This window comes from Balaenoptera ricei, chromosome 2 (assembly GCF_028023285.1).
Source record: "Balaenoptera ricei isolate mBalRic1 chromosome 2, mBalRic1.hap2, whole genome shotgun sequence".
In the NCBI taxonomy this organism is placed as follows: domain Eukaryota; kingdom Metazoa; phylum Chordata; class Mammalia; order Artiodactyla; family Balaenopteridae; genus Balaenoptera; species Balaenoptera ricei.
The window spans coordinates 15,161,148-15,186,805 of NC_082640.1; the positions used below are offsets into that span (position 1 = coordinate 15,161,148).

At 35.9% G+C, this 25,658-nt stretch overlaps 1 protein-coding gene across 3 annotated transcripts in view; it reads right to left on the reverse strand.

Annotated features, from left to right (window-relative positions):
* Positions 1-25,658, reverse strand: part of PLXDC2 (plexin domain containing 2) — a 414,553-nt gene that overhangs the window by 40,692 nt on the left and 348,203 nt on the right. For all 3 annotated transcript variants that reach the window (XM_059911311.1, XM_059911303.1, XM_059911320.1), the window contains exon 14: positions 3,831-3,991. In XM_059911311.1, the coding sequence (XP_059767294.1) occupies positions 3,831-3,991 (161 nt within the window). The remainder of the gene's footprint in view (positions 1-3,830; positions 3,992-25,658) is intronic.

A 25,658-nucleotide genomic window follows, 5' to 3' on the forward strand; every position in this document is an offset into this window, starting at 1 on the left:
CAATCAGAGCAGAAAAAGAAATAAAAGGAATACAAATTGGAAAAGAAGAAGTAAAAGTGTCACTGTTTGCAGATGACACGATACTATACATAGAGAATCCTAAAGATGCCACCAGAAAGGTACTAGAGCTAATCAATGAATTTGGTAAAGTTGCAGGATACAAAATTAATGCACAGAAATCTCTTGCATTCCTATACACTAATGATGAAAAATCTGAAAGAGAAATTAAGGAAACACTCCCATTTACACTGCAACAAAAAGAATAAAATACCTAGGAATAAACCTACCTAGGGAGACAAAAGACCTGTATGCAGAAAACTATAAGACACTGATGAAAGAAATTAAAGATGATACCAACAGATGGAAAGATACCATGTTCTTGGATTGGAAGTATCAATATTGTGAAAATGACTATACTACCCAAAGCAATCTACAGATTCAATGCAATCCCTATCAAATTACCAATGGCAGTTTTTACAGAACTAGAACAAAAAAATCTTAAAATTTGTATGGGGACACAAAAGACCCTGAATAGCCAAAGCAGTCTTGAGGGAAAAAAATAGAACTGGAGGAATCAAACTCCCAGACTTCAGACTATACTACAAAGCTACAGTAATCAAGACAATATGGTACTGGCACAAAGACAGAAATATAGATCAATGGAACAGGATAGAAAGCCCAGAGATAAACCCACACACCTATGGTCAACTAATCTATGACAAAGGAGGCAAGGATATACAACGGAGAAAAGACAGTCTCTTTAATAATTGGTGCTGGGAAAACTGGACAGCTACATGTAAAAGAATGAAATTAGAACACTCCCTAACACTATGCACAAAAATTAACTCAAAATGTATTAGAGACCTAAATGTAAGACTGGATACTATAAAACTCTTAGAGGAAAACATAGGAAGAACACTCTTTGATATAAATCACAGCAAGATCTTTTTTGATCCACCTCCTAGAGTAATGGAAATAAAAACAAAAATAAACAAATGGGACCTAAAAAAAAAGAAAAGAAAAATAAATAATATCAATTTGCATTTCAGTGAAATCACAATTATACTAAATGGGCAAACATCAAGCTATGCATATAAGAATTCCAGAAGAAAATAAATTAAAATAGTTATTGTGATTATTTCTGCTTATTGGGACTATAAATGACTTTACTTTTTGCTTTTACATTTCCACAATTTTTAAAATAATGAACAGGTATTGCTTTCCTAATGGGAAAAAGCACATCAAATTCATTTAAAAAGTAGATAGCAGTATAATATAGAACATGAAAAGCAACTTAGATGATATTGGTAAACTCAATCTCTTTATGCACCAATAACTCTAATTTAATTAGTAATTCAAACCTTTGAATTCATAGGTCTGGCATGTCAGTCACTGTGCAGTCATCATAGATCTGCGTTTCGATTTTGAAAACATGGATCAGCTTTAATAATAGTAAAGTTATGATTATTATCTTCAAAAATCATCTGCCAACCAGCCACTGTGAGCTGCTTGAGGACAGCAGGGTGTCAAAGAGTTAGTGATTTAGGCAGAATTATTGGCAATTGACAGAGAATCTGGGAATCTGCAGAATGATTCTGCTTCACTTGAGTGTTGAAAGACGAGAGTTCTTCCCAGAAGTGTGGCTCTTCGACCTTGGAGAAGCCATTCCACCACTCTGAACCTGTTTCTTCCTTTGTGTTATGAGGGTGTAGAATTAAATTATCTCTAAGATTAATGCCCTCCCGCTCCTGGCAATACTTTCACTATTCTACAGTCTTACTTTGTAGTCATACAAGGATTGCTGTGAATCGGTGTGAACTAGGTCCTTTGCACTGTGCAATTTGCACTAATACCATCACCATCAGATATTTCACAGTATCTTCTTTTTCACAATGTCAGAAAATAAACTTCATAGTGTATAAACAGGCTTAAACCTGTGAGGGTTACAGCAGCAGCCTGATGTCTGGTTAGTCACTGAAGCTTTACAGCTTGTCATTTGTCAGATCTTGGAGCAATGCATTCATGACCTCGGGAAAGTTTTCTGCTTTCATGCATGAAAATTAAGCACATTAACAAAACTTAATAAGAGCTTTCCAACTAAATGCAATGCCTGATAATTTCTCAATTATTATAACTTTAAATGAGAATGACATTTTTGGAAGACTTCATGTGTGAAAATTTAGTGGAAGTTTGATATGTCCTAGGATATTTATTATCTTTTTCTTTCCAGAAAATACTGATGGAATTCCTCTTATTTGAAAGACTTAAGTTATTTAATCCAAATCTCGAGGAATTTATAAGTCTGTAGGGTGGAATAAATCACATACATATTTAACTCTAATGCAAAACAGAAAGGTAAATGCCAGAGAAAGATATAGATGTATTACTATGGATAGAATTTCAGAGGAAAGAGAGATTATGTCCAGCTGTCCTGGCAGAGAGATGGTCCGGGGAAGCTTACAGGCTACATGGTATTGAAGGCTACTTGGATCCAGAATTCAAGAATTGAGGTGGAAGGGGAGGACTTTTTTTGGTGGAAAGAACAGAATGAGCAATGTCTTGGTGACATGGAGAATTTGGGGTGTGTATGGAGAAGAGAATAGAGTGAATTTGATGGTACTGAACTCCAGGTTAAGAAGCTATGGGATAAAAATTGAGATGATAGACAAGATACAAATAGCCAAGGCCTTGAAGGAGAACTAAGGAGACTGCACTTTACTCCACAGACAGTTGAGAGCCATAGAGGACTTCTGAGCAATTACTTAATTGATTTGCATTCACTTCCCCCTGTTATAGAGGTTAAAGGTAACTTTGTAGTTTAAAGGTCGTTATAATTTCTTACTCAACACGTGAACAGAGCTGCCTTCTGCACATCACCCAGTGAACTGGAAAAGACCTAAAGTTTACAAGTTTGAAGCTCCGAGGGAGAAGATTTCCTTCACTGCTCTAGTACTGATGTTGTGTTGAAGAGCAGTGGCTCCATTAAGATGTTGGGGTGAAAGCTATGCACACACGAGGCCCAGGAAGCCCAGTTGTCTGGAGGATAGAAGGTGACTTGGTCACACTGACCTTATCCTGTGGCCCCCAGGCTTCCCAGTCTCAGGCCTTCTGGACATCAGGGCTTGGCTCTGGCCCTTTGTACACAGCCGCTGGTCCTCCTACCTGACAGTTCTTGGGCACTGGCACTAACTCTACTTTCTGTACATGAAAACACAACACTGATTCGGCACAGTGCTCTCTTTGTGTTTGAATGAGTGTGTGTGTATGCATGTGTGTTTATATGTACATGTATAAATATACACACATCACACAAAATGGTGATGGCACATACCATAATCTTATTGTTATAGCTGCTATTTTGTAGGGAAATATGTACTTTTCCTAAATAGTCTGTGAGCATTTTAAGAGCAGGCTTACCATATTGTATTACGAATCTGGCCAATACTCAATTACTGTTATATCAATTAGTTGATTTAAGCTAAATCCTTTAGCCTCCAGCATATGCTTCATTTCCTTCTAGGATCGAACAGCAGCTGGTTAACATACTTGGTATAATAAGACAAAAAATATGGTTTCTATTTTCTTTTCGATCTGTAAAAGGTGAGATGGCTTATTTCTTTAAAAGCTCCTGAGGTAAGGTAACTGAGCTCATCACATGAAAGCCATCTATCAATATGTACGTGCGCACGCATGCGTGCATGTGTGAAATCAGCCAGCTCGCAACTGCAAAGTGGAGAAATCATGTGCTAAATATTAAATGCAGATGGTGTCAGCAGATGGCTGGAGTTCATCAGCTAGCATGGTTTTCATGTACTCTACTTGACACTTACCTCAATAAAGAAGATGCTGGCTGCTGACGTCGGATGGTGATACATATAGACTGTCACAAGAATGGCTGCGGCTATAATGAGGACCAGGATGAGAATTCCAACGATGAGGCCGGCAGGAAGGGTTCCCCCTTTCTTCTCGGCTGCACTGTCATCTGTAGAGGCTGGAAGAACAGCACAACTGTCAGGACATTCACGTGTGCACTCGCAGGTCTGCGCTTTCATTGGAGGGAATATTTATATTCTTAATAAAGTACCAGTGAATTTTTTTTTTTTAACTTTCTGTACAACTATCCTTTTCTTTTCCATAACACCAGTTTTAGAAGTTAGATGCTCTTTATATGGGCAAATGAAAAATCCATACTATTAATGATTAAAAACACATTTATAATTGTGTTTTAATTTATAGTTCACCTTTATTCTGTTAAATAAGGCAAAATGAATAGCCTTTATTCTAAAAGTTCTGTGGAAAATCTAAAACTCTAACTATACAATAAATTTAACTTTGATTTTTCTCATTAAACCATTGGCACTCTTACCTATGGAAAAATGGATTACTTTTTGAAATCTCTCTCATTTTCTTTTGGGAAATTTAAATTGAAGAGTATCAGACATATTTTGGTGGGCTACACAGGCATTTTCAGAAAGTCTGTGCATGAGTTCAAAGGATAATTTTCAAAATCTGTTTTAAACTGAAATGCTCTATAAAAGTGTAACATAACAGATGGATGCTAAATGACCTTCAAATAGTTTATCACTATCTAAGGGAACACACAGCACATGAAAATATTCCACTATGCCACATGTCAGTATCATTTTCTCTAACTTTTATTGAGATGCTCTCCACTGTAATATCCATTTTCAGAGAGTTAGGAAAAAGGAAACATTAAATTTCTAAAGTAATAATTAGCCAAGGCAAAGTCAATCAGCCAAATAAAACTAATCTCTAAAGTCTTCTCTTGTTCTAAAATTCTGCAATATTTGATGTCTACTCAGGCATTTAGAGGAGACCTTCTTAAATTATGTGCAGCAGGTAACTGTATCTTAGTACATAATATGACTGGTATTTTTGAATCATTAGAAAATTCTTTAAGACTCATAGAAGTTCTAGAACAGTGATTCCTAATCCTTTCATTACCAATTTACATCTTTGTTATTTCCAACCTTTGCATCTATGTTTTAAACATTTTTTGGTCTATTAAACCTCATTTAATAAGCACTGATTTCTTTCTTTTATTATAATTTTCATTAATAGAAAAAAACGAACGTGACTGACTATCAGAATGTCTGGTAAATACAAAATAACAGAATTTCAAATAAAGCAAAGAAATATGACCTCCCAATTCTCCTTATACATCCTTTAAAGTTTTGTTGCTATTGTTTGTTTATTCTTTGCCTGAGACCCATAGTTGGTATTCAGTAAACCTTCTCCAAATCTAATAAAGCTCAAATTCCTAAAGGTTTCCCTTACATAACAGAAATTCATTAGTTAAAGAATGTAAAATTTAAAGAGTAATTCATTATGTAAAAGTTCATTTACAGAGAGGATTCTGGGAACATGGCAGAGTAGGAACTCTCAGGAATCTGTCTTCCCACATAGAAAACAATTGCACTGGCAGAATCTGTCTGACAACTATTTTGGAACTCTGGACTCTGTGGAAGGCTTGCAACTTCTAGGGAGAAGGCTCAGACTGCAAGCTGTGGTTAATTTCAGTCAGTTTCAGCACTTAGTCCAGAAGTAGCTATGCATCCTCGCCCATCAGCCATGTGGCAGTCAGCTACACACCTGTTTCTGAAGCAGCCTGCAGGAACCATGGTAGGCAAAATGTACCCTGTCCTGCAAACATTGGGAGTCTGTGTTCTGATCACTGATTGATTGGTGCTTCTCATCACTGAGGGGCAGACAAAGATGCAGCCATTGGTTTTGCACCTTCTGCCATTGTTGTAAGCCTTTCTCCCTGGATGTAAAGTAACATCCAAGTGATTTAAAGAACCAGTACCCTTTTCATCCCACCTCCCTTCATTTTTCTCTTTTCCCACTTTTGGGAGCCAGATATGAAAGACTAGGACATTCAAAATCAAATTCACATGTGGGGAAAATTAGAACATGGCTGTGCGTGGCCAGGGAAAAGCTCAGAAAAGACTCGAAAAGACCTCAAGATTACACCTCAGCACAGAGACAGCCTACAAAACCAATAAACTAGTAAATAAATTAAATAAATATGATAACAAAAAGCAGCAAACTCTGGGGAAGGGGGAGAATGTGATTTCCAGAGTCACAACTTAATGAGATTCAAACGTCCAGTTTTGAAAAAAATTTCACAAGGCATACAAAGAAACAGGAAAGTATGGCTCTTTCAAAGGAAAAAAAGTAATCAACAAAAACTGTCCCTGTAAAACACCTGAGGGTCAATCTATAAGACAAACACTTTAAAGCAACTGTCTTAAAGATGCTCGAAGAACTAAAGAAAGAGGTAGAGAAAGTCAAGAAAACAATATATGAACAAAATGGAAATATCCATAAAGAGATAGAAAACCTAAAAAGAAACCAAAGAGAAATTCTGAAGCTGAAAAATATAATGACTGAAATGAAAAATTCAGTAGAGCATTCAAAGGCAGACTTGAGCAGGCAGAAAAGAGAATCAATTAACTTAAAAATAGGACAATGGAAATGCTCAAGTCTGAGGAACAGAAAGAAGAGAAATTGAAGAAAAGTGAACAGGGCCTAAAAGACCTGTGTGACACCATCAAGTGGATCGGTATTTGCATCTTGGAATTCCAAGAAGAAGATAGAGAAAGGGACAGAGAATATTTGATGAAATAATGGCTGAAAACTTCCCAGTTTGATGGGATCCAAACCTCCCAAATTTGATATAAACATCAAAGAAGCTCAAGGAACTTCAGGTAAGATGAAATGAAGGAGACCAACATGGAGATAAATTATAATCAAACTTTTGAAAGACAAAGGCAAAGAGAGAATCTTGAAAGCAGCAAGAGAGAAGCAACTCATCACATACAAGGGATCCTCAATAAGAATATGAGCAGATTTCTCAACAGAAACTTTGGAAGACAGAAGGCAGTGGGCTGATATATTCAAAGTGCTGAAAAGTACCTGTCAACCAGGAATCCAAAATCTGGCAAAACTTTCCTGCAAAAGTGAGGGAGAAATTAAGATATTCTCAGAGAAAAGCTGAGGGAGTTGGTTACCACCAGGCTTGTTCTGCAAGAAATGCTTAAGGGAGTCCTGCAGGGTGAAAAAACATGTAATCATCTCAATTGATACAGAAAAAGAATTTGACAAGATTCAACAGCCTTTTGTGATGAAAACACTCAACATCTAGGAAAAGAAGGAGAACACCTTGACAAAATAAAAACCGTACATGAAAAACTTACAGCTATCATATTCAACTGTGAAAGCTAAAAGCTTTTCCTCTAAAATCAGGAACAAGACAAGGATGCCCACAGTTGCTACTTCTATTCAACACAGTATTGGAAATTCTAGCCAGAGCGATTAGGCAAGAAAAATAAGTAAAAGGCATCCAAATTAGAAAGAAGTAAATTGATCTCTGTTTGCAGATGAAATGATTATTTATATATATATATGGGTGTATATATGTGTGTGTGTGTGTATATATATATATATATATATATATATATATATATATATATATATATACATAACACTAAATATTCCAAAGACAAACTGTTGGAGCTGATAAATGAATTCATCAACAATGTATGTAGCACGATACAAAGTCAATGCACAAAAAGCAGTTGCATTTCTATATTGTAACACTGAACAATAAAAAAAGAAATTACAAAAACAATTCCATTTATAATAGCATCAAAAAGAATAAAATACTTAGGAATTAACTAAGGAGGCGAAAGACTTGTTCATAAAACACTGCTGAAAGAAATTAAAGAAGACATAAATAAATGAAAACACATCTCATGTTCATGGATTAGAAGACTTAATATTGTTAAGATGTCAATACTACCCAAAGTTATCTGCAGATTCAATATAATCTCTATAAAAATCCCAATGATGTTTTTGCAGAAACAGAAAAACCCTTCTCAAAATTCATATGGAATCTCCAGGGACCCTGAATAGCCAAGACAATCTTGAAAGAGAAGAACAAAGCTGAAGAACTCACATTTCCTGATTTTAATACTTACTACAAAGTTACAGTAATCAGAAGAGTATGTCATGGCATAAAGACAGACATATAGACCAATGGAATAGAATAGACAGCGCAGAAATAAACTGTAGCATAAATGGTAAAATGATTTTTGACAATGATGCCAAGACCATTCAATAAGGAAAGGACAGTCTTTTCAACAAACAGTGCTGGGAAAACTGGATGTCCGCATGCAAAATAATGAAGTTGGACTCTTACCTAACACCATAAACAAAATTTAACTCAAAACGAATCAAAGACATAAATGCAAGGCATAAAACTATAAAACTCTTAACGAAGATATAGGGCAAAAGCTTCAGAACATTGGATTTGGCAGTGAATTCTTGGCTATGACCTCAAAGGCACGGGCAACAAAAGAAAAAATAGACATTTTAGACTTCATGAAAATCAGAATATTTTGTGCATCAGAAAAATATCACCAGACTAAAAAGGTAGCCCACAGAATAGCCAGAATATATAGAGAACTCCTAAAATTCAACAACAAAAAGCAAACAAGCTGATTCAAAAACGGGCAAAGGACCTGAATAGACACTTATCCAAAGAAGATACACAAATAGCCATTAAACACATGAAAAGATATTCAACATCAGCGACCATTAGAGACATGTAAATCAAAACCACAATGAGATACCTCCTCACAGTTATTAGGATGGCTACTATCAACAAAATAGAAAATAACTAATGTTGGTGAGGTTGTGGAGCAATTGGAACCCTTGTGTGCTCTTGGTGGGAAAGGAAAATAATGTGGTCACTATGGAAAACAGTAGGGTGTGCCTCAAAAAATCAAAAACAGAATTACCATATGATCCAACAACTCCACTTTGTGGTATACACTCAAAAGAATTGAAAGCAGAATCTTGCAGAGACATTTGTACATCTATCTTAGCAGCGTTATTCACAATAGCTAAAACATGGAAGCAACCCAGTGTCCATCAACAGATGAATGGATAAGCAAAGTGTCACATAAACATACAATTGAATGTTATTTAGCCTTAAAAAGAAAGGAAATTCTTACATATGTTACAACATGGATGAACTTTGTGCGAAGTGAAATAAGCCAGTCACAAAAAGACAAATACCGTATGTTTCCACTTAGAGTAGTCAAAATTATAGAGACAGAAAGTAGAATGGTGGATGCCAGGGACTGGGGGCAGGGAGGAGAGAATGAGGAGTTTTGGTTTAATGGGTATACAGTTTCAGTTTTACAAGATGAAAAGAGCTATGGAGATGGATGGTGGTGATGGTTGCACAACATTATGAATGCATTTAATATCACTGAATTGTACACTTAAAAATGATTAAGGTGGTAAATTTTATGTTATGTGTATTTTATCACAATAAAAAATATAAACAATTCATTTATAATTTGCCAGGCATATTTGTATTGTTTTACAAGTATCAAATTAATGACCATAAGAGATAGGCATTATTATTATTCCCATTTCATAGATGAGAAAACTAAGGCATAGCGAAATTAGGAAACGTGCCAAGGTTGTAAAGCTATTAAGATGAACTGGGACTCAAACACGAGCAGTCTGCCCTCAGAGTCTGCACTCTGAATCTGTGATCAATAATTTCTCAATTAACACTGAACTGTATGTACTGCCATTTCCTCTTATTTCTTGTGAGTTCTTCTGGTAAAGCAGTCTGAAAAGAACCTGGTAATTTCAGGTAAAGATAAATTAAATATGATTAAAGAATTAACATTGTGCCTGCAAAGGGACAGAGGCTGTGTGTCTTGTCACTTCTCTGGGACAAGGAGGGTGTCAATGTCTGACATCATATGTACTTAAACCCATGTTTGGTGGAGGGAAGGAGGGAGAGGGAAAAAAAGGGGAAAAAAAAAGAAACAGAAAAAGAAAGACTGTTGAAAATGGGTTACAGATATTGGAATAACTACTTCTCCAATAAAGATCAAATGAGGTTATAATAAATTACTTAATCTGTCTAGTCTTCGGTTGGCTTATCTCTACCACATGGTCAATAACAGTAACTACTCCATAGGTTTACTGTGAAAAATCAAACATTTAATACATATTAAGTACATAGGAGATTACCTGGCATGTAATAAGTACTTAATTAATGTAGCTATTATGTTATTATATTTTATATGAGGCAAATTGAGGCAAATTATACTGTCAGATTCATGACACCATATAAACTATGTTTCTGCCCTGAACATTTGTTACTTTTAAGAGTTTGGCTTCATTCTTAAGTATGCTTGTATTACTGCACTTTGTGCTCTTGGCTATTTTCTTATTTTTAAAAGAGTGTGACAGATTACTTTCATGGGAAAATAGGATTAATTTAAAATGTTGCTTTGGGGAAAATGTGGCAAAAATATCTACTTGAGTCACGAAAGGAAGCCTTGAATGTTTCTTCAAATCTCATATATAATTCCATCCCTCTATCCCTCCTTCCCTTCATCTATCCATCCATCCATCCATCCATTCATCCAAAAAGCATCTGGTTCTATTTCTGGGATTAGCAGTCTTTTACAAGCATCATGCCAAAGTTCAGTCTCATGTTTTGTGTGTGTGTGAGGATGGGAAAGGAAAGGAAAAGACACTTATGACTTGACCTTGGGCTGTCACTTCCCAAGTGGGCCAGAGACCCAGAACCTGTTGAGGAAGCAGCAGGCAAGGGACAGTCCTTCTCAGGAAGGAAGAGGAGAGCCAGGGATATGTTTCATTCAATAAGAGTTCTCATCAGTAAAACTATCTTTGACTTGCAGGACATAGGTTGCCAATCTTTAGAGTAAAAAATCGTAATTGCATTTATACCTTGAAATCTACTCATTCTTTTTATTTAGGCATAAATGCTTACTTTCATAACTATTACTTATTTATATTTCTAATAATGGCTACTTATGAAATCTCCCTTTACAAATTCCCCTTTACAGTACTGGTATAGATGTCAAGACACCCTTTCATATCTAATGAAACCTGTACAGAATGTAGTTTGTTACTAGCCAATTAGCATTTTATGACATTTTTGGATGATGATGATTTTAATAAAATAAACAATCTTCATGGATTTTCAAAATATTACTAACCAGTCGACAACATAAATATTTAGGAATCTATGAATGTGCACATGACTTTATGTGTCTTAATTAGAGCAAAACATTTAAGGAGAAATGTAGCAAATTCAATTCCAAGATATTACAGGGGTATCCTGGTGTCCCAAGCCAGTGCTATTTCTAAACGCTTCAGAATAACCATCTAAATGAAGTGGCAAAAATTGCACACATATTTCTGGAGAACATGTTTTTCTGTTCTCATATTATTTAGCCAAGTTTTCTGCATCTCTATTCTAGCTGCTCTCTCTATTAACAGGTATTATGATGGCATATTAAGGGACATTGAGTCTGGAGGTGAAGTGAACACCCCATTGATGTGCTTTGATTTTAAATTCTTTCACTATTTGGTTTCCAGTTTAATACCACTATTCAATTAAATGGTATAGGTTTTGCACACTTACGGGGACGTGCAAACAGATTGCAGAGAATCCTTTGTGTTAAAAATGATGAGCACCTCAAACGCAAAATTGAAATTTAAAATGTTTAAGCGAGTGCTAGTAATTTCCATATTTGAAGTTTAGTTCATTCACCTCAAGGGCAGACTGCTCAAATAAATTGATTTCGTTCCTTCAGAAAAGACAATAAACAAAGATGTCAACTTTGGCGACATTCATTCCTGGGGCTCGACTGATTGTTCCTGGAAACTGGCAGATAGAAGTGGGTCAAAGAAGACTCCGAACCTGTTTCAGGTACAAACTTCTGAAGCTCGTCAGCGTCCATAGGAGTTGGGGGAATATTCAGAGAGGTCAGGAGGAATCTAGACTGAAAACCAAACTCTAATTCTATTCTTAGAAATAGCTTACGCTCTTTCATTTATGTCCAAAAGTGAACAAGAGCCAAAGAATTATCCTCACACACACACAGTATTGCATAGAGGACAATTCAAATCTTTAGCTTTTTTTCCTTTACGTTGTGTATTCAAATAAGATGAATTAATGATAAAACACAATAAGACATCCTCAAATAGAGCCTCAAGGCCAAAAAAGGAAGTATATAAATATATTTGAAAAGCCTACCAAATCAAGACCTTTTTTCTACTATGTTGTAGACATACTTTAAAACATAAATGAAGCACAGAAAATCAATAGTATCAAAGATAATATACTCTCATCTGAGCCACTGAGTGACCTATCAGTTCTTATGAGTTCCTAACTTTTTAGTACATTATAAAACGCAGATCAATATTTAGACACAGAGAGGACTGTTGAGAATTGTCAAATCTATCAAAGCATTCGCTATCTTTGGGTGAATTTTACCTACCATGATAGCAAAGATAACAGATTTTTTAAAGGTATTAAGCACATATTGAAAATATTCAGGACCTCATGTAAATGTGTCTAATTTTATTCACTCCAAGAAAAGCTTATGAATTATTGATAAGAAACAAAATGAAAAAAAGAATAAAGTAGAAGAAAGAAGATAGGAGGAAAGAAGGAAAAAAAATTTGACCTTTTGTTTCTTCAAAGTGTAGCATTTAATTTTAAACCTCTATGCCTCCTTGCTTTTTCTATGACTGATTTTTTTTTCAGTATTTACATGCATGTAGCATTGATAGTCTGTATTTAGAAGTACAATCCTTTAATATGTTAGAGGTTTTAATACATTGTTAAAATGGTCTGTACCCACCTTTAAATCTTGCTAATAATTAAAGTCCAGCAATAAAGTAAAACTAAAATAGAAATACTCCTTGTCTGAAATTTTATTCACTCTAAAGTGTTATTTCTAAATCTAACTCTTCTCTTGGCTTTAAAAAGAAACACTACAGCCCATAAATTCCACAATATATTAATGTCTTTTGGGGGACCAAGAGGCTTTGGACAAAGTCTTACACAAATTTGTTCAAAATTCATAAATCTTATACAGATGATGTCAAATGTTCTTTTTTTAACACTTCAGAATGAAGTTAAACTATGAAATGCTTAAAATGTTACTGTTCCACTTTTGGATTAAAAACACATGACTTTCCCTGTGGAATATTATTGAACCCATTTATGAGTTAACGAATGTAACAGAAGAAAATCAAGTAAAAATAAAAATTTTAACTAAATTGACTTTTCCTTTGGAAGTTTCCCTTTTAACTGATCTCATTTTGTAGCTCATATAATAAGCCTCATAGCTCTTTTAACTTTCTATAGACATGATATAGACATGATCATGATCTTGACTTCATTCAGAGTTTCCCCTGGTGTTTTATGTACTTTCTTATTTTTCATAATTCTCTTAGTTCTTTCATTTTATAATCATGGTGTTCCTATTTTTTGGATGCTTACCAATCTGTCAATATTATTTGGGTATTAGGAGTCCTCGAAACTATTATACAACCCATACCTAATCCACAATACGAATCACTGTGTCAATACATTCATAATTCACATTATGACATCTCCATAGGAGGAATTTGGGTAAGTACTGTGAAAAGATATTAAAATGAGTGCACAAAACACAGCTAAGTGCATTATGTGTGGTGAGAACAGTATCTGGCAGGGCAGCTGACCCAGCTTCTCTTCTGCAGCCTGTGCTACTACAGGGCAGCTGTGAAATTTCATTCAGGGAAACATATAAAACATTCTGGCTTAAAAGAGCTTAGGTTATGACAATTCTTTTAAAACAATAATCTGTTACCTTTTATCTTAGAAAAATAAAGCTAAATAAAATTTCCGTGAAATCATATTAAAAGAAATGCTTGATTCCATCAAAATGAGGGATTTGGGATAGCAGTCACCACCCAGCCTGCTTCCAGCCTTGTTATGTGATTGGTGCTTTTGTGCATGTGTATGTGTGAGCATCTAAAAGAGGGGATTTACCGTATTTATAGCTACTGTAATACCAAAAATAAATCCTTGTAATAATCCATTATAGTTTTTCATTTCTTATTTATATGTGCTTTTTTGGTAATAATCAACCTATATCTCTAATATTTTCAGCAACCTAGATCTTTATAAGATCTAACTTGTAAAGTTTCCCTAACATCAGCTTTCTATATCAAGTTGTCTTGTTCCTTCATTTAAAAATTATTTTTTAAAGATAAAATGTATCTCTACTTCTACAAAATAATCCACAGAAATCTTAGTACTTAAATTACCCATAAATATTAAACATATATTAAATACATATATTAAAAATATATTCACAGTTACTATGGAATACCAAAAAATGAGGTTGACAACGTACTTTCAAGATCTGGGGGTACAGAATAGAGTGACTCTTCATGCCATTTAATCCTGTCCATTCAAATGAAGTCAGTTATATTAAAAGAGGTCACTTCTGTACAAACATATGAATATCACAGTGAATGTTTGCTTCCCTATCAAATCCATCACTTTTTCTGAACATAGAGAAAGAACCTTTTCACCTTGCTCCCATCAGTGTGGAAAGACAGATGTGTGTCCAAAGCACTTAGCTAATATGAACCCTTACTATTGCCATTCCTTTTAATCATGGCTGTGCTACCAAGTCAATATGAGGCCTTCTTGAAACTATTCATGGAAATGGGAACCCGTTCCCTCACTGAAGCTTAAGTGCATGCTGGATGAAAGCAAGGATGTCTCAGTGAATAGTTTTTCCAGTGGAAAGATCAAGTTCAATCTCCATGCACCTGCACTGTATACCCCTCTGTAGGAAAACAGGCCACCAAGGTCCTTATGAGTTTAACTGTCTCTTTCCAGAGCCCAGCGGCAGCTGGGACATGGCCATGCTACAAAGAACCTGCAGCCACTATCTGAAGAACAAAAGCCAGCTGCTGTGATTCAGTAGGCTGTCTAAATAAAATCAACCTTTCCGTGATTATCTATAGGCAACTTCTTTTGAAAACTGCTGAATATTAAACCAACCTCAAGGTCTTTGGCACCTGAGTTTATGCTTAAAATTAACGAGAACCTTTGTGCTTCCTAAGAAAGCATGGATTAATTTAGTTGCTGGAGATAACAATTTGGCCCTTGTGGGGACCTCAGGATTGAAACTTAGTCCTTGATGCTCTTAACAACCACACAATCCTGTTGTTATTTGTTGTGGTTTGATGTATGGAATCTCCCAGGCAGGACTAGATGAATGTGCTATGTATCTCAAAAAGACAGAATCGGAAACCGGGAAAACAACTTGGGTTACCAGAACTAATAAAATGTGCATGTATATCAAGGGTAGAAAGAAAAAACTGAAACCCCTGAGGACCAGTTTTGCAGGGTATTTATAGTTTACTGCTTAGCATCAGTACTGTCACAACATGGCTCAGGTAATGCCTCTAATGGGGACAGAGTCAGCTAGCCTGCTCGCGAGGAAGGATGCTGTAAAATTGTGTTTACCGCAACTGTCTGCCCCTTAGGTCCTGGAATATCAAGTTTCCTGGCATCTAAATTTCCACACTTTGAACGTGGGATAGAATATGGTTAGGCCAGCAGGTGAGCACTTGTCTCAGCCTAATCTTTTCCATCAAATCAGTTTTGTAACATGGTCCCACACCGTGGGCAGGCAGCACTCCTATGACTCTTATAGTTGCAAGGGTTTGGGTCTCAAAGTGTTGGGGGATGGGATCAGAGGACCCATAATTATGGCTCATTCTGACTATGAACGGGCAATTGGCGCTGCTTGTGTTTGCTGAGATCCTGGACTGCTTTAACAGAGGGAGAACGGCAGGCGAATGGCTACATGATGTCCTTGCTTTCCTTCAACACGCACTCAAGCTTCAGTGAGAGAAAGGATCTCATTGCTATGAATAATTTCAAGAACATCTCATACTGATCTGGCAGCAGAGGCGTGATTAAGAGGAGCGCAGGTACTAAGGCTCCACATTAGCTACGTGGTTTGGACACTCATGTCTTTCTGCTTTGACAGGTACAGGGTGAAGAGGACTCTTCCTCTGGGTTCAGTGCTGCATCTGGAGCAGCCCTCCCAGGCTGTAGGACAGGATGGCAATGGGGAGCAGCATGTGCTCTGACAGCAGAGTGTTTGGTGGTAGAGCCCAGCTACATCCCTTACAGACATGTGACCCCAGACAGATTACTTAAATCCCGTGCTTCTGATATTTCATGTGTAAGATACTTCATGCGTAAAATGGGATTATAGCACTACTTTCTTCATAGGGTACTCTAAGGATTAATGAGAGAAACATGCAAAGCCCTTAGAAGAGTGCCTGGTGTATAGTAACAGCCCAGTAATTGCTAGATAATTTTATCATTATTAGCAACTACATGGGAAGATTCTAAGAATAACTTAAAGCAAAACATGAATCAAGTAATCAGAAGCATTAAATTTTATGCTTACTAATTAGAGAAGCTCATTTGCTAAGGATAAGCCTTTTTCCTCTCTTTCGTTAAGAATTTTAAGAAGCTTGGAAAAATTTCCTCATGAGAATTAAAAAAAAAAAACTATCTAGTTTATGAGAAGCGCATCAAAATTTCTCTATTTTCTTTCTTGTTTTTTTTCACTAAGGTAAAATTTGCATCCTTGAAATGTACAGATCTTAAGTATACAAATCGATAAATTTTGATAACTTTTATATACCAAAGTAATCATCAGCCAAACCAAGATATAGAACATCTCCATGCCCTCGGAAAATTCCCTTTCCCCGCAATCACTGTGCTGATTTCTCTTACTGTAGATTCGTTTCATCTGTATTGAATTTCACATAAATTAAATCATACTATATGTACTCTTTCATACCTGGCTTCTTTTGCCTAAACTAAGGATTTAAAGTTGTATCTACGTCATTGAATGTATCAGCACGTTGTTCTTTTTTTCTGCTGAATAGTAATCCATTGTATGAAATGTTCAATTTGTTTACTGACAAACATCTGGACTGTTTTTAATTATTAGCCATTATGAATACAGTTGCTATGAATATTCTTCTACAATATTTTTGTGGATATGTTTTCTCTTGGATAAATACATAGAAGTAGAATTTCTCACTCAAAGGAACATATATATTTAACTTGATAAGAAACTGGCAAACAGTTATCCAAAGTGGTTGTACTATACCACACTCTGATCAGCAGTGTAGGAAAGTTCCAAGGCACCATATACTCATCAGTATTGGTGTTAATGTATTTTTAGTTTTAACATTATCATGAGTGTGGGATGGTATCATATTGAAGTTTTGGTTGTCTTTTTATTATTAATTTACAGGAATTCTTGATACAAGTCCTTTGTAATATATGTATACTAGAAATATTTTCTCCTGTATATGACTGCCTTTTCATTTTCTTAACAGAGCTTTTGAGATATAAAAGTTTTCAATTTTGTTGAAGTCTAATTTATCAAATTTTTGATCAGTCTCCTTAGGGGCTATTAAATTTATTGAACTTTTCAAAGAACCACCTTTTGATTTTGTTCATATCCTTTATCATTTGTCTATTTTCTATTTCATTTTTTCTGCTCTAATTTCTTTCTTTCTACTTATTTGTGGCTTAATTTGCTCATCTTCTTAAACTTCTTAAATTGGAAGCTTGATCATTAATTTTAAATGTTCTTTTTTTCAAATAGTAAATTTTTGCCTTAGTATTTTTAGCAGAATCCTACAAATTTTGGTATATTGTATCTACAATATTATCATTCAATTGAAATATTTTGTAATTTTCCTTATGATTTCTTATTTGATCTCCATAGTATTTAGAAGTGGTTTTACTTTTCACAAATTTGGGGATTTTTTGGATATCTATTGCTTCTGAACCTCATTTGATTCTTTTCTAGTCAGAGAACATAGTCTATAAGACTTCAATCTTTTGAAATTTAAGACATTTTTATGGTTCAACATATGGTCTATCTTGGTGATCACTTCATGTATACTTGGAAGAAAATCTATATACTATAGTTGGGAACAGTGCTCTATATATAGCAACCAGATCAAGACGGTTGATAGTGTAGTTTAAATCCACATTCTTCCTATTTTTTTCAACTTTTTTGTCTAATTTTAAAAAATTACAGGACTTCCCTGGCGGTCCAGTAGTTGAGACTTCGCCTTCTTATGCAGGGGGTCCGGGTTTGATCCCTGGTCAGGGAGCTGGGATCCCACATGCCTCGTGGCCAAAGGACCAAAACATGAAACAGAAGCAGTACTGTAACAATTTCAATAAGGAGTTTAAAAATGGTCCACATCACAAATTCTTAGAAAGGTATAACCTTCCAAGACTGAACCAGGAAGAAATAGAAAACATGAACAGACCAGTCACAAGTAATGAAATTGGAACTGTGATTAAAAATCTTCCAACAAACAAAAGTCCAGGATCAGATGGCTTCACAGGTGAATTCTTTCAAACATTTAGAGAAGAGCTAACACCTGTCCTTCTCAAACTCTTCCAAAAAATTGCAGAGGAAGGAACACTCCCAAACTCATTCTATGAGGCCACCATCACCCTGATACCAAAACCAGACAAAGATACTACAAAAAAAGAAAATTACAGACCAATATCACTGATGAATATAGATGCAAAAATCCTCAACACAATACTAGCAAACAGAATCCAACAACACATTAAAAGGATCATACACCATGATCAAGTGGGATTTATCCCAGGGATGCAAGGATTCTTCAATATACACAAATCAATCAATGTGATACACCATATTGACAAATTGAAGAATAAAAACCATATGATCCATCTCAATAGATGCAGAAAAAGTTTTTGACAAAATTCAACACCCATTTATGATAAAAACTCCAGAAAGTGGGCATAGAGGGAACCTACCTCAACATGATAAAGGCCATATGCCACAAACCCACAGCAAACATCATTCTCAATGGTGAAAAATTGAAAGCATTTCCTCTAAGATCAGGAACAAGACAAGGATGTCCACTCTCACCACTATTATTCAACATAGTTTTGGAAGTCCTAGCCACGGCAATCAGAGCAGAAAAAGAAATAAAATGAATACAAATTGGAAAAGAAGAAGTAAAAGTGTCACTGGTTGCAGATGACATGATACTATACATAGAGAATCCTAAAGATGCCACCAGAAAACTACTAGAGCTAATCAACGAATTTGGTAAAGTTGCAGGATACAAAATTAATGCACAGAAATCTCTTGCATTCCTATACACTAATGATGAAAAATATGAAAGAGAAATAAGGAAACACTCCCATTTACCATTGCAACAAAAAGAGTAAAATACCTAGGAATAAACCTACCTAGGGAGACAAAAGACCTGTACGCAGAAAACTATAAGACACTGATGAAAGAAATTAAAGATGATACCAACAGACGGAGAGATACACCATATTCTTGGACTGGAAGAATCAATATTGTGAAAATGACTATACTACCCAAAGTAATCTACAGATTTAATGCAATCCCTATCAAACTACCACTGGCATTTTTTGCGGAACTAGAACAAGAAGTCTCAAAATTTGTATGGAGACACAAAAGACCCCGAATAGCCAAAGCAGTCTTGAGGGAAAAAAATAGAGCTGGAGGAATCAGCCTCCCAGACTTCAGACTATATTACAAAGCTACAGTAATCAAGACAATATGGTATTGGCACAAAAACAGAAATATAGATCAATGGGACAAGATAGAAAGCCCAGAGATAAACCCACACACCTATGGTCAACTAATCTATGACAAAGGAGGCAAGGATATACAATGGAGAAAAGACAGTCTCTTTAATAAGTGGTGCTGGGAAAACTGGACAGCTACATGTAAAAGAATGAAGTTAGAACACTCCCTAACACCATACACAAAAATAAACTCAAAATGGATTAGAGACCTAAGTGTAAGACCGAATACTATAGAACTCTTAGAGGAAAACATAGGAAGAGCACTCTTTGACATAAATCACAGCAGGATCTTTTTTGATCCACCTCCTAGAGTAATGGAAATAAAAACAAAAATAAACAAATGGGACCTAATGAAACTTAAAAGCTTCCACACAGCAAAGCAAACCATAAACAAGACGAAAAGACAACCCTAAGAATGGGAAAAAATATTTGCAAACGAATCAACAAAGGATTAATCTCCAAAATATACAAACATCTCATGCAGCTCAATATTAAAAAAACAAACAACCCAATCCAAAAATGGGCAGAAGACCTAAATAGACATTTCTCCAAAGAAGACATACAGATGGCCAAGAAGCACATGAAAAGATGCTCAACATCACTAATTATTAGAGAAATGCAAATCAAAACTACAGTGAGGTATCACCTCACACCAGTTAGAATGGGCATCATCAGAAAATCTACAAACAACAGATGCTGGAGAGGGTGTGGAGAAAAGGGAACCCTCTTGCGCTGTTGGTGGGAATGTAAGTTGATACAGCCACTATGGAGAACAGTATGGAGGTTCCTTAAAAAACTAAAAATAGAATTACCATATGATCCAGCAATCCCACTACTGGGCAGATACCCAGAGAAAACCTTAATTCAAAAAGACACATGCACCCCAATGTTCATTGCAGCACTATTTACAATAGCCAGGTCATGGAAGCAACCTAAATGCTCATCTACAGACGAATGGATAAAGAAGATATGGCACATATATACAATGGAATATTACTCAGCCATAAAAAGGAACAGAATTGGGTCATTTGTTGAGACGTGGATGGATCTAGAGACTGTCATACAAAGTGAAGTAAGTCAGAAAGAGAAAAACAAATATCGTATACTCACGCATGTATGTGGAACCTAGAAAAATGGTACAGATGAACCGGTTTGCAGGGCAGAATTTGAGACACAGATGTAGAGAACAAACGTATGGACACCAAGGGGGAAAAGCTGTGGTGGGTTGGGGATGGTGGTGTGATGGATTGGGCGATTGGGATTGACATGTATACACTGATGTGTATAAAATTGATGACTAATAAGAACCTGCTATATAAAAAAATAAATAAAATTCAAAAAAAATGGTCCACATCAAAAAAAATTATAACTTCTTCCTGATGTATGACCTTTTTATCATTTGGTATGTTCCTCTTTACCTCTGTTCCTACTCCTTGTCTATAAGTCTACTTAGTCTGATATTTAGTAGCCACTCCAGTTTTCCTATGGTTCCGTTTGCAGGATATATATTTTTCTATTGTTTTACCTCAAAATCTTTTACCTTAAAATCATTTTACATCTTTTTTTTTTTTTTAAGAATCACATTGAAGTGAAACTTTGCTGGGTTTTTTTTTTTTTTTTTTTAATTTTATTTATTTATTTATTTATGGCTGTGCTGGGTCTTCGTTTCTGTGCGAGGGCCCTCTCCTGTTGCGGAAAGCGGGGGCCACTCTTCATCGAGGTGCGCGGGCCTCTCATTATCGCGGCCTCTCTTGTTGCAGAGCACAGGCTCCAGACGCGCAGGCTCAGTAATTGTGGCTCACGGGCCCAGTTGCTCCGTGGCATGTGGGATCTTCCCAGACCAGGGCTCGAACCCGTGTCCCCTGCATTGGCAGGCAGATTCTCAACCACTGTGCCACCAGGGAAGCCCATTTTACATCTCTTATAAACAGTATATAGTTTTTAAAAAGTCAGTCTGATAATCGATGTTTTTAATTGGAGTGTTTATTCTCTTTATATTTAATATAATTATTGGTATGGCTGAATTTGGTCTGCCATTTTGCTATTTGTTTCCTTTGAATTCATCCATTACGTGGTCAATTTTTTCCTCCTCTCTTGCTTTCTTTAGGTTAAATAAAATATTTATTAGAATTCCATTTAAATTTAGCTCTACATTAAAAAATTTTTTCTTTAGTAGTTGCTGAGCATGTTAACACGTGTTAAAATCACTTATGGTTGAAATTTTATCCAATAAGTTGTTAATTCATTACTGTAACTGAAATAATAACATTTGGTCACAGTAGCTTATAGTACTGTTATGAATTAGTGTTAAATAATTAACTCCTGTCCGTGTTACCCAAGATACATTTTAAATCTTGCATGGTATTATTTGGACACTGCAGAATAAAATTAAAGCAACAATTAGTCTTAATGGAACAATAAGCCACTGAAAACCTAGCTGTTGAAAATACTAAACTAAATTTACCATCTAATGGATTAAAATACTGTCTTTAAAGCTTTACGCCTTTTAAAAAATAGCATACCTTTTCTCTCACAAAAAATTTTTTTTTTTGCTTGCTTAAACTGGTTCAGCTTACTACATGAGCCATAGCATTGATTTAAGCTCACATGAAAACACTTAGTCTTGATGTCATAAAACCCCAAGGATGGTCACCAAGGTCAGCAGGCTCCAAATACATATTGGCATGCCCTTTATACATTAATAGGAGGCTCCCTTTTCCATTCCCCTAGAAATGTTTTATGGGTTCTCTCAACTCCTGGACACCGTACTCTGACCTCTCCCACTCACTCTTGCCCCATTGCTTTGTCTCCTATTATACTGAGAAAGTAGCAAGCTCAGATGAACTCCCTCAACTTCTCCCTCTCACCTGGCTCATTTCATTAATGTGGACTGACCCGCCCCCGCTTGCACATATATCACTTCTTTCTCAGTCATCTCTCAACTCCTTTTCTTCATGTCTTTTTTCTCCTCAACACCTCTAACATGTAAATATGCTCCTAAAATAAAACAACAGAAATCTCTACTTCCCTTCTCACCAAGCTTCTTTGAAGTAGCAGCATGTCCTGTTTGACTTCAATTTCCTTATTTCCCATCAACTTCTCAAATTCTGTCTGGGGATTGTGCAGCTGTGGACTGTAGAACTGCCAGGTCAAGGTCAACAAATATCAACAAGCTACCTAATCTAATGGTCACTTTTCTGTTTTTTTTTTTTTTTTAATTGTCTTGTCTGCGGCATTGACATTGTTCTCTGCTCCCTCCTTGAAATTTTATTCTTCTTTGTTTTCTGTGATACCGAACTCCTCTGATTTTCCTGCTGTCTCTTTTACTCTGTTTTCAGTTTCCTTCACAAAATCTCAAATGCTGTGTTCCCTCATTAGTCCTCTTCTCTCTTCACTTATATATTATTCTTTTGTAATCTCATTCACTCTGATAACTTCAACTATCATTTACATGCTGATGATGCCCAAACTTATATCATTTGCTTATATTTCTCAAGTGAGTTTCAGATTTGCATAGAAAAATGCCTACTGGACATCTTCATTTGGATGTCCCACAGATACTGCAAAGTCAGTATGCTCAAATTAAATTCCTTGCCTCTCCTAAAAACCTGTTCCTCTTCCTGTTTCCCCTCTTAACAGCACCATCATCCACCAGATAATTAAACCCAAGTCCTGGGAGCCATCTCAGTCACTTTCCTATCACATAAATCACACATCCAATCAGATATTAGTTACGTAGCTTCTACTCATTACATATATTTCTCCTGTCCATTCTCTCTCCTTTATTCCCATTATTAACCACTACTTTAGTTTAGCCTCTCACTGTTTCTTCTATGAATTACTAGTATAGTCTCCTAACTAGTTTTCTTGGCCTCAGTCTCACTCCTTTCCCGTCTGTTCCCCACGATCCCTCAAGAATGACCTGCTAAACATGGAAAACTTTTCATGACACTCCTTTGTCTAAATGATGTCAATGGCTCCCAGTATCTTCAGGATAAAGTTTCAACTCCCTTGCCTAACATTAAACATTAAAGGCTATGAGCCCTGAAGCCCCTACTTGTCTTTCAGCCTCACCATCCATCACTACTTGTGTATATGTGTACCCTAACCAAATAAGCTGTGGCAACTCTTTAGAGTTAGCTAAATAGATTTTGATGTTGCATGCTACTGAACCTCTGTCTTTGCTGATCTCTCTGCTGAAATGTCCTTCTTCTGTCCCTTTTCTATACAAATCTTAACCACACTTCAAAACTCAGATCAAGCATCACCTCTTCTGGGAAGCTTTCCCATAATTCCAGTTTTATTTAGGTGCCTTTTCTCTGCCCTCATGGTTTTTCCTCAATCTATCTTTGCACTTTCCACACTATACTTAATTACTGATTTACTACTCTATCTCATCCCACTAGACTACCTGCTTCCTCAGAGTATGCACAGCCCTTGTTTATCTGTGTATCTACATCTCCTACTAATGGGCATATGGCACATAGTAGTTTAAGAAATGTTTCTTGAATAAATCAGATCAAGTCAAACCAAATCAACACAAAAGTTAATCTAATTTTCTAGTGACATACACATTATTTTAGCAGCGCAAGGCAATTAATCGTGATCACTAGACATTTCATACTAAAAAAAAACCTATAATAATAACTTTATACATGTTGACTGCCCTAGGAAGGGTCACAAGAAATATTGGGTCACACAAAAACTGCTCCTGGGGCCCCTCATAAATCACAGGTTCCAAATCTAATGGTATATGGAAGTCTTTTTCCTCCAACAGGAGATCCCCAAGCCCAGGTTTCTGACAAGAAGAGAGCCGACAGAAAATTATTTAGGAGATGAGCACAGAAAGAAAGGTAGGAATTGATCAATGAGAGGATGTAGTAAAACATTCTGCTGATGGCAAATGGAAAGTGTATTTAGAGCTGCTTCTTGGAAGCCATGTGTGTGTATTTCTTGAGAGGTTCTGCTACATCATTTTGTTCTATGTTATATCAGCGGCATAAACTCTACAAATCCTAATAAAGGACAAAATGTATATTCTGATGTGATTTTTCTTTTGCTTTTCCTATGCTGGATAACAAATTTTTTTAAACAATTGGGTTGAACAATGAAATTAAAATTTTTGTGGGTCAAAAATGCTAAAAAAAAAAATAAGCAATTTCATATGGTTCAACAAAATAAAGAAAACGTAACTTTTACTAAAATAAATAAATTTGTAACTGCTAAAATGGACTAATTTTCACATACTATACTAAAAATGAGCTATAACAAATGTAATGCTTCTGGGTCCCTTGCCTCTGCTAAGCAAGACACATTCTCGATGTGTAGACAGGGGTAATTTCTTGTTGCCACCAATTAAAGTGTTGCTTTAGAGGAGTCATGAGGTAAAGGTGAGGAACAACGGGTGGATTCAATGTAAGAAATGTCATTCTTATTTGGGGAATTCTGGCAGAAAGAAATCAAGAATTCACGCAATTCTTGATACTCAGTGTGGTCTGTGAACTGGTGGTTTCTGCATTATCCGAGAATTTGTTAGAAAGGCACTGCAAAGATTTGGGCTCCACCCTGGAACTACTAAAGCAGAAAATGCATTTTAACAAGACTCTCTCTTCCTCCAGTGATTCCGATGCTTTTTAATATTTATGAAGAATTGCATCAGACCACTCGTTCTCAACTGAACTTTACGTGGGAATCACCTGAGGGTTTAAAAAGTATTGATGCCTGGGTCCCAGCTCCCTAGGCTGAGATTTAAGTGGTATGGAGAACAGTCTGAGCACTGGGGTTTTATGAGCCAGAGTAATAAAATTAGATGAGAATAACTGGATGATTCCCATGTACATGTAAAGTTGAAAACCACTACTCCGGACAAAATTTTAGGAGAGAAATTCTTAATCCTAGGGAACATTCAAAATAATATTCTGAAATATAAGAAATTTTCACTATTATGGCACATATACACTTTATTATAGAGTTAGTGCTATCATGAAAAGTAGCCAAACAGAGCAAAAGATAAAACCAAATGCCAAGATACTTTACAGTTTTAGAAACAGAAAGTGATAGATAT